This window comes from Callithrix jacchus, chromosome 20 (genome assembly GCF_049354715.1).
Source record: "Callithrix jacchus isolate 240 chromosome 20, calJac240_pri, whole genome shotgun sequence".
In the NCBI taxonomy this organism is placed as follows: Eukaryota; Metazoa; Chordata; class Mammalia; order Primates; family Cebidae; genus Callithrix; species Callithrix jacchus.
This window is the reverse complement of record NC_133521.1, coordinates 27,517,648-27,527,597: the sequence shown is the minus strand read 5'-3', so window position 1 is coordinate 27,527,597 and position 9,950 is coordinate 27,517,648. Positions and strand designations below refer to the sequence as shown.

Sequence of the window (9,950 nt, the reverse complement as noted above, 5' to 3'; positions counted from 1 at the left end):
TTTTGAACCAGTCCTTTTGTTTATTCTCTTCTTGTAGCTTGTTTCTTTATTTGGAGCAGAGGCGTGATCAAATCATGAAATCACTGTCCTATTTTGACAGAACTCTATGTTTTGATTTTGAGTAATTTTTTTACACCAAAAGAACAAACGTTGCTAGCAAAGTACTTAATTCTATGCTGGGACAAGAGAACCCAAGTTGGGAATGGAGTATCTTGTAGGCCAGTGGTCCCCAACCTTTTTGGCCCCCATCCCACTGTTCCGCCTCAGATCATCAGGCATTAGATTCCTTTTTTTCTTTTTTTGAGATGGAGTTTCACTCTTGTTGCCCAGGCTGCAGTGCAGTGGTGTGATCTTGAATCACTGTAACTCTGCCTCCTGGATTCAAGTGATTCTCCTGCCCCAGCCCCCTGAACAGCTGGGATTACAGGCACCCATCACCATGCCCGACTAATTTTTGTATTTTTAGTAGAGATGGGGTTTCACCATGTTGGCCAGGCTGGTCTCAAACTCCTAACCTCAGGTGATCCACCCACCTCGGCCTCCCAAAGTGTTGGGATTACAGGCATGAGCCACCATGCCTGGCAGGCATTAAATTCTTATAAGGAGCACACAACCTAGATCCCATGCATGCACGATTCACAGTTCGTGCTCCCTTGTAAGAATCTAACCAGGCTGCTAACCTGACCCGAGGTGGAGTTCAGGTGTAACGTGAGCAATGGGAGGTGCTGTAAACACAGATGGAGTGCCCTTCACTCAACTGCTGCTCACCCTCTGCTTAGCAGCCCAGTTCCTAACAGGCCAAGGACCCACACTGCTCTGTGGCTCAGGGGTTGGGGACCCCTGCTGTAGACCATCAACTATATTGAGAAAGATGGCACCAGAGTCCAACTAAAGAGACCAAAATGATAGCAGGCATCAAAAAGAAAACCATGATCGCAAAGGACTTGAATAGACAATGCTCCAGAGAAGATACACGTTTGGCCAATGAGCACATGAAAAGATGCGCAACGTCACTATTGAAATGCAAGTCAAAACCACCATGAGCTATCACCTCACACCCTGGGATGGGTACTATTAAAAATATCAACAAGAAAACAGCAAATGTTGGTGAGGATGTGGAGAAATTGAGACCCTTGTGTGTCGTTGGTGGGAATGTAAAATGGTACCGCTACTGTAGAAAACACTATGGAAGTTCTGGCTGGGTGCGGTGGAGCACACCTGTAATCCCAGCACTTTGGGAGGCCAAGCTGGGTGGATCACGAGGTCAGGAGTTCCAGACCAGCCTGGCCAATATGGTGAAACCCCGTCTCTACTAAAAAAAAAAACAAAAGTTAGCTGGGTTTGGGGGCGCACGCCGTAGCCCCAGCTACTCAGGAAGCTGAGGCAGAAGAATTGCCTGACCAACATGGCGAAACTCATCTCTACTAAAAATCCCCAAAGTGCTGGGATTACAGACATGAGCCACCACACCTGGCCCCGTTGGGATTTTTGAAGTATATCTGGAAAGATTCAAAATAAGCCAGCAGCAATGGTTGCCTCCAGGAGGGGATCAGGGTGGCTGAGGGACAGAAGAGTAAGGAAGGCCTTTCACAGCTGCCCCTTTGCATCTTTCAACTGAACCTTTACCAAATTTTTAAATAAAAATAAGGGTGCATAATCAACAATCCAACTTCTAGGAGCACCCTCTAGTGGAAGAGCAGCACCAGCACACAGGCCAGCCCAAGGGCATTTCCCAGAGCTCCACAGCCACCAGCAAACTGTGGGACAAGACTGCCACCACCTTTAGGAAGGAGATGAGCATATTACAGAACTGCAGTAACACGTGGCTAAAGAATTAAGCAGCATCTACATCAACGAACATGGAAAGGGGTCCAATAACGTCTCATTTAATGAGAAAAGTGAGTTGCGCAACATGTACGATGTTCCATTTTTGGTGTATTTAAAAGTTGTATGTGTAAATGATTTGCCCATGCACACAGAAGAGTCTGGAAAGACCATCGCCAACTGTGAACTGTAGGTCCCTCTGGGGACAAGGGTTGGGGGAATGATTTCTACTTGAGCATGTCTTATTGAATTTATCATGAACCATCTGGACCTTTTCCAATAGTTTTGTCAAAGTACAGTTGTTGCCCTTTTGCCTGAAAATAAGGTTTTGGAGCTGGAGGCAGTGACAACCCAGGAGGGAGCCGCTCTGAACACCTCTGCTCCCCTGAGCACCGGAGGCACAGTCGGGGCCTTGCTTGGTCCACAACAAAGTCACTTCTGTGTCAAATGCCTCAAGACCCATCAGCATGGTGACATGTCAGAAACAAAAGAAGTAGGTAGCATCAAGCCCTTACGTGACCCTGAGGTCACAGAGTCCCTCCACCATCATGGGACATGTGAAACCTGAGTATTTCTTGGACGAATGACTGCCTAGAACACTCTCCCTGCAAGTCAGTTTCAGAAGCCCACCCACCCTGCAGCTATTCCCGTTCTGCACCCCACGGCAAGTGCCTGGAGACACCCAAGCCTGGCACTGAGAGGCTGAGGGTGCCGAAAGGGTGCGGTGAGGCGGCCGACCAAGGGCTGAAGCCGGTGACCCCTGGGCCAGGACTCAGCTTCCCAGCCCAGAGGTGGGGGGAAGCCTCCGTCAGGACACAGGTGCTTCTCAAAACCAGAGAGGTCAGGGAATTTCCACCTCTGTCCAGGCCTGGAGGGTCTGTGGGGCCCAGAGGCCTCTCAACTGGAGGACAGTGGGTTTGTAAACATCCACGCCAACACCACCCACAGCTGCTGATTGTTTATTGCACAAGAAACTGGCAATATTGAGGCAGGGGGCAGGCTTACAAAACAAACTGGTGACCAACCCATCGCTAGCAAAGGGCATTCGGTACAGACACTTCAGTTATACACACGTACGTACGCACACGCACGAACACACATGAACACCCGTGAGCCTGATGCTTCCAAACCGCCTGGCAGCTTACACCCCGACCCACCCAACGGGGTGGTCTCCATGGTGACGTGCCACAGGGAAGTACAGCAAATGACTGAAAGGGACAGAAGAAGCTGCACCTCGGCAAGCTGAGCCACTCAAATCAGCACACAAGACAGAGGCAGACGTGGGCTGTGCCTCCCAGGCTGGGGGAAGGCCAAGAATCTGTGCACATGAGACTGTGCTTGGAAGGCATCCAGGACCAGTCCAAGGGGCTGCCTGGAGTCCTAGAATGCTGGGAGCCTGGGCTGGGGAGTCTGCCACGATGACTGCCCCAGCATCCCGGTGCGGCACAGTCACCTTGAAGATTTCAATATGACCTATGAAGATTCCAATCATGGCAGAGTCCCCGTGTTGGAGGCTGGCGGGAAATACAGAAATCAGATTGGGCTATGCAGCAGCTCAGGGCCTTTCTGCTGGTTTTCATGTCCTGTGTGCTGATAAAGCCTCGCACCTATGCAGATCTGCTGGCTGGGCCGCCCTCCATTCTGAACAGCGGATGAACAAGCCCACGTGGAGCTCCAGGGGCTGGCAGGGGAGCTCCACAGCCAGACCCATGTCCCAACAGTGGGGGCTGCCCAGGGGACCCTATCTAGCAAAGGGATTTCTTCTCTATCAAAGGCGGCAAGGCTGGGAGTGGCGCTTGGGACCCCAACCCCTTCCACTCTGCCAGTCTCAGGGGCGAGGTCCCTGTGAGGCTGCACTGGAACCGCCATGCGGGTTCCTGAGAGGAGTGGCTGTTTGGGAAACTCTTGGACCCCTGGGGTGCCAGCTCCTGGACAGAAAGTGACAGCAGCAAAAAAAAAAAAAACAAAACAAAAAGCAACCCTACAACGCAAATGCTTCAAGTTTATAAATGTACAAAGAAAGTCTGGGGGAGTTTGCTGTTTCTGTCCCATGGATACCCAGGAAGTTTAGACAAACCTTCATTTGCTGAGAGTGAATGAACTGACCGGCATGCGTCCCACAACTCAGCCTCCACGGCTGGCGCCTGCTAGGGAGGGAGGCGGAGACAGCCTTGCCCCAGGATCCTCTCCCTCGGACCCTTACTTCATCTCCATCATCACAGAGGCTCAATTACAGCAGAACCTCCTTTGCTGGCAAAGACCCCTGGCTCTCTCATTCCAGAACAGCCACCCCCAATGGCCAGTCTCCTCGCCAAACTAGCCCATGAGGCCTCCGCCACAGCCCCTGGGGATGCAACACCTTCCCTTCCACACTCACACACACCCAGGGTGGGGCCCAGGGGAGAGGGGGGTGTTCTGTAAAGAGGGTCAGCCCTCTGGAACTTTGCAAGGGTGGGGCAAAGGCAACTAGAGGGCTTTATTCCAGACTGCCCTCCGCGGGTGGGGGAACTGAAGGGCCTCCTGGGATCAGGCTCTTCTGCCAGCGGCGAGATGACAGTGTGGTCCCACACAGGGCCACATCCACGGGGGTCTCCCGAGGGCTGCGGGGCCAATGGCCTCTCAGGCAGGGAGGACTCAGGACTACATGTGCGTTGGGGGACGTGGGAGGGGCAGCCTTGGTCACTCCTGTCCAAAGCCCTCGGTCTCCTCAATGGCATACAGCAGCTTCTCTCTCAGCTGTTCATAGCTCTTGTAGGGTGGGAGATCTAGACGGTTGAAGCTAAAGAGAGGAGGGAGGCGGGACAGTCAGCCCCGGGAGGCCAGAAGCTCCTGGACTACTGGAACAGAAGTGTTGCACATGTAAAACATGGTAGATCAGATGCCCATCACAGTCCCATCTCTCCAACCCAGTACCCCAGGGGCATGCAAACACTACACCCACTGGGCTGCCCCAGGAGCTCATCAAGTCTGAGGCTCTCTGATCTCCCAGTAATACCAGCAGGCTCACCAGGTGTGGCTTCTGGGCAGCCAGGTTTCCTTGCCAACCTTGTCAATGCAAAACTTCTGTGGTCCATTGCTACCTGTGATCCAAGGCAGAACACATCGGATGTCAACAGAGACGCCCCGTCCCAAAGCGGGACCCTCCAGCTCCACCCACAGACAGGCTTGGCTCTAGGACACAGAGGCCACAGCTCTTCCCCATCCCGCCAACCTGCTACCAGGAAGACACCAGGTCTCTCCTCCCTCTGAGGTGTGCTCACTGCCAGCCAGGGCACCAGAGGGCAAGGGAACACGTACCGATGAGTTCAGCAAATCCCCCAACGGGCAGGCGGCAGGTCCCAGTAACAAACTGCAGCAGCCGAATCCTCTTCTCATTGTCCATCTCCTTCACCACCTGCAACTCCGCAAGTCAAGGCACAGTCAGGCGGCCCCTGCGCCCAGCACTTCACCCTAATGAGGAGCTCTCCAGGTCAGCGGGGCCCCTCTTTGGGGCTGAGAACACAAAGCAAGGTTGGGCAGGGGGTGACAGCCTCCAACCTGAGAAACTCCGGAAGGGCTTTTGCTAAGAGGATGTGTTTGCAGAAGATTCCCACCGTCCATGGGACATCCCTGGGTCTCAGGGACGCCTCCGGTTGGATATTCTCTTCCCACCCAAGTTCTGCTTTTTAGGAATAGACTCAAGATGGGAGTGGCTGCTTAATGGGTAGAAGGCTGCTTTCTGGGGAGACTAAGTGTTCTGGAATTAGACAGTGGTGACAGTTGCACAACACTGTGAATGTACTGGAAGCCACTACTCTGTTGCACAGGCTGGAGTGCAGCGGCGCAATCTCAGTTCACTGTAGCCTCCGCCTCCCAGATTTAAGTGGTTCTCATGCATCAGCCTACTGAGGAGCTGGGATTACGGGTACCTGCCACCATGCCCAGCTAATTTTTTTGTACTTTTAGTAGAAAGGAGGTTTTACTATGTTGGCCAAGCTGGTCTTAAACTCCTGATCTCAAGTGATCTGCCCACCTCAGCCTGGGTGGGAAGCCACTGAATTGTGTATCTTTTTTTTTTTCCAAAGTCACTTCTACATTTTTGGGTATATGTATAGCAGTACCCCTTCCTGGTACCAAATTTACTTTATTATGAATTGTGTATTTTAAAAACTTAAATGGGTTGGGCACAGTGGCTCACGCCTGTAATCTCAGCACTTTGGGAGGCTGATGGGAGGACAGCTTGAGCCCAGGAGTTCAGCACCAGGCTGGGCAACATAGCAAGACCCTGTCTCTATTGAAAAAAAAAAATGTAATAGTTAATTGTATGTTATACAAATTCCACCTCTACAAAAAGTTCGTATATATACATATGCATACAGACATATACTAAGAATATCTGTAATAGTTATGGTTTTTTATATGCTATACTTCATAACAACAACAAAACCCATGCACACTAAGGAATCAACACATTAATTATACGTAGGATGACAGCTCTTTCTGTTTTCTGGAGCCAAACCCCTGCCTTCCTGTCCCATCTGGCTGGCAGGGGACCTCTCAGCCAGTGACAGGTGCCATCTGCCTGCAGGTCTGTCCCTGCACACCAGCTGGTCCAAGGCTGACAACCTCCTGTCACATGCACCGGTCCACCACTGACAACCTCCTGTCACACGCGCTGGTCCACCACTGACAACATCCTGTCACACGTGCTGGCCACCACTCCACTAGAACTGCCCCCGTTCATCCCAAAGCAGGTGTATCGTCTCCCTTTGCAAGTTATGGGAGGTGAGGACCGAGTCAAAGCTGAAGGTCCTTGCGCATGAGGTTTCCTCAGGACCCATTTCCTTTGGCCAATGGCCCAAATGTCCCTGCCAAAACCTGGGCCCCGAGACCCACCTGCCAGAACCACTGGATCTGCTTGCTGTTCTTGGTGTAGTGCCGGTAGATGGTGTTCTTCTGCCAGTCGCTCATGTCTATCTCCTGCATGCCACACAGCATCAGCTGGGGAGAGGAGGAATCAGCATCCTTAGTGGTCCATCCCTACTCATCGGCCACTGGCCAGCATTTGACACTGCCCCAAACGTCTTCAACTAGCTGTTTTTGGTGTCAGCGTTAATCATATGGGTAATGTAAGTCCCTTTTTCTTTTTTCTTTTTGAGATAGAGTCTCGCTCTGTCACCATGCTGGAGTGCAGTGGTGTGATCTCGGCTCACTGTAACCTCCGTCTCTCAGGTTCAAGAGATTCTCCTGCCTCAGCCTCCAGAAGTTTCTCCTTTCTTGAAACAAGTGTCTAGAAAAGGATGGGTACTGAGATGCCAAATCAAACCCATCTGCCCTGTCGAAGTGGGAGTTTTATTGGTGAGTGTCTGTGGGTACACAGTGAGCGTATCACATAGCAGGATCGCCCCAGAAGCAGGGGCTCGGGGTCCCAGCAACCTCAGACACTTACCTCCAGCTCTTTCTCATCAAAGTAGCGCAGCCACTCCAGTGGGGCCACCTCATTAAAGCCATCCAGGAAGGCTTTGGTCTGCTCTTCCACACCTCGGGTGAAACGCCAGTCGGTCAGCAGCCTGAGACCAAAGACCAGCCATGAGTGGAGCCTGAGACAGGCCACGTGGCCTGGACCTACACAGGACCACTGGATTAGCAAAACTGACTTCGCACACCCAGACCGAGCCTGCTGGAGGCCCCAGAGTGCGGCCCTGAGGACCTCACAGTGACCTGCAGACACCTGAGTTTTTGAAACCATCCTCACCACCACCTCCTCCTGCTCCTGCCCCCAGCACCGACTGAACCTCAGACGTATGGAAGCATGGAGATAAAAAGCCTAAACCGAGAGACCTGAGGAACAGGCATGGAGAACGGGGACACAGGAGACAGTGGGTCTAGGCACACAAGCCACGGAGATCCTTTCTGCCTGGAGAAACATGCAGACAGTTCAGCTTGTTGTGACTTCAAAGAAATTCTACCCAGCAGGCTTGAAATCTTTCACGTGGCGAAAAAGTGTAGCTTGGAGCTAGTAACTAAGGACCTCAGCTCTGGCTCCCCCAGCTCGTGCCATCATGTGACTGGCTGCTAGTAGCCACCATTGAGGCAGATGCAAATGGCAGGGTCCTGGATCCACAGTGACCCATAGGCCACAGGTGGCGGCCCATCTTTCTCTGCAACCCGCTAGGTTTCCTGCCACCTGCTGGGACTCCTGGAGCAGAGTCCCCCGGCACCAGAGACTCACATGATGTACTCTTCCTTGTTCTCCTCCGTAACCCGGATGCTCTCGCCGCCCTCCTTCAGCTCGTGGGTCGTCACCTTGCCCAGGATCTCCATGTCCTGGATGAAGTACAGCTCCAGGCCACACTCTTCCAGGTTGTTCTCTCTGGGGGCACAGGAGACCAAGCGGGAAGATGTCTATAGTGGCGGGGTCTTTCCTGGGTCCTGCTTTGTTGCCTGTGGGACACCAAGGCCTCACAGGTGGCCTAGAATCCAGAAGAGTGACAAGCAACAGCTCCCTGACTCAAGGAGAGAATTCTAGAACTGTCCACAGAAGGCAATTCTCTCCACAAGCTCTTATAAAAGCTGCATGAGAGCTCAGGGGACACTCTGGCAGACAAAATCCAGGCCATCAGCACCTACTCCCCGCCCAGAGACATCCCTCCTATCAGTGCAGTGGGGTGTGGGGGGTGGTGGGGGCAGGGGGCTCACTTGATCCAGACAATGGAGTTGTAGAACTCGGGGTCGATGGACTCCAGGTCTTTCAGGGTTGGTCTCTTGTTGAGCATCCGCTTGTAGAAAGGGAGGGTAAAGCCCGTGTCAATGAACTTTCCGTGGTACAGCGCCTGGGAAGGAAGAGGCACAGCACAGAGCTTTGGCTTCCCTGGGCACCACCAGACCAGCTCTCAGATGCTCCATATCAAACCCCACCACAGCCACCTGCCTTCCTTCCCTGACAGAATCGCAGCAGCGGCTGCCTCAGGGGCACAGCAGGAGGGCCAGGGGAGTAAACGACACCTTTGTCCTAACTTGTACCTGCAGGTGGCCCCCAGCCTGCCCTGCAGAGCTCAGGGACTGGGCCGAGCTGGCCGGCGTGGGTACCCATGTCCAGGCCTGCATCTGCCCCATGCACTGGCCAGCTGGCCCCGGGCTAGCAAAGATCTGTCCCATGCTCACAGAAAAGGCTTGCTCCAAACAGCTCCAGGTGGCAGCAGCCCTGACTCACTGGTGCTCAGGGCGGGTGGCAATGACAGCCAAAAATAATGCAGACACCGCTGACGGCGAGAGCTGGCGGCCAATGGTGAGTAATAGTCTAGGGTTTTACCGGTCTGTCCTGTTGGCTGCTGGGCCAGGCGGGTCTCTAGACCTGGGAAAAATGTGCCCACTTCCACAGCCCAGCACCTTGGCCAAGAACTCCCAGGCGATGGGAAGGGCCATATTTAGTCATAGACTCCTGGGGAGCTTGGGTCCTCATAACAGGGAAGCAGGGCAGGACACTCAGGAAGGCAGGGGAAGAGGCGAAGGAAAGTGAGAATTGAAACATCTCAAGCTATGAATGTAGCTCCCAAGCTGTGGCTCCCACGGGCCCCGCTTCTCAATCCAGGTTCTCACACTCTCAAGACCCTCAACAGAGGGCACGTGGCAGAACCTCCCTTTCCATATTCACACCATGTCCCTCTTTCCAGTTAAACACAGATGCGATGCTGTGACGCCTCCCCAGAAATGGCCCACATTCCAACAGATGTCCCTACACCCTGCACCAGCCGGTCTGCCAGGGTTTCGTTCTAAGCTAGCATTGATTCCAAATGTCCTTCCAGAAGGCTTAGTGTCTCAGTGGGACATTCCCAAATGCCGGGACAGTGTCACCTCCCAGAGACAGGCAGCAGGTGGGCAGTTACGGTTTCACTCAGCCCTGTCATCCCAAGGCCCTCAACAGAGCACATATTTAATGTTCAGTAAAGTCTGTGGCCCCGAGACCCTGGCTTCCTCTTGACAAGTCCTATACAAAGCAACATGGAAACTTCACTACCTATATGGCAGCCACTGAGGAAAGCTCTGGTTTCTCCAGAGCTCTCGCTAGCTTTTTGCATTTTATTTTTAAAAGACAGAGTCTCGCTATGTTGCCCAGGCTGGAGTGCAGTGGCTATTCACAGGCACGA

The 9,950-nt window shown here is 53.0% G+C and overlaps 1 protein-coding gene across 12 annotated transcripts in view; it reads right to left on the bottom strand.

Annotated features, from left to right (window-relative positions):
* Nucleotides 1-2,768: 2,768 nt before the first annotated feature.
* Nucleotides 2,769-9,950, bottom strand: part of WWP2 (WW domain containing E3 ubiquitin protein ligase 2) — a 179,724-nt gene continuing 172,542 nt past the window's right edge. For 7 of the 12 annotated variants that reach the window (XM_054248419.2, XM_078357355.1, XM_054248420.2 and 4 more), the window contains 7 exons: nt 8,503-8,636; nt 8,036-8,176; nt 7,253-7,373; nt 6,700-6,804; nt 5,122-5,218; nt 4,832-4,904; nt 2,770-4,603 (listed from right to left, as the gene is read on the bottom strand). In XM_054248419.2, the coding sequence (XP_054104394.1) occupies nt 4,504-4,603; nt 4,832-4,904; nt 5,122-5,218; nt 6,700-6,804; nt 7,253-7,373; nt 8,036-8,176; nt 8,503-8,636 (771 nt within the window). In that variant the 3' untranslated portion in view covers nt 2,770-4,503. 12 annotated transcript variants of the gene reach the window in all.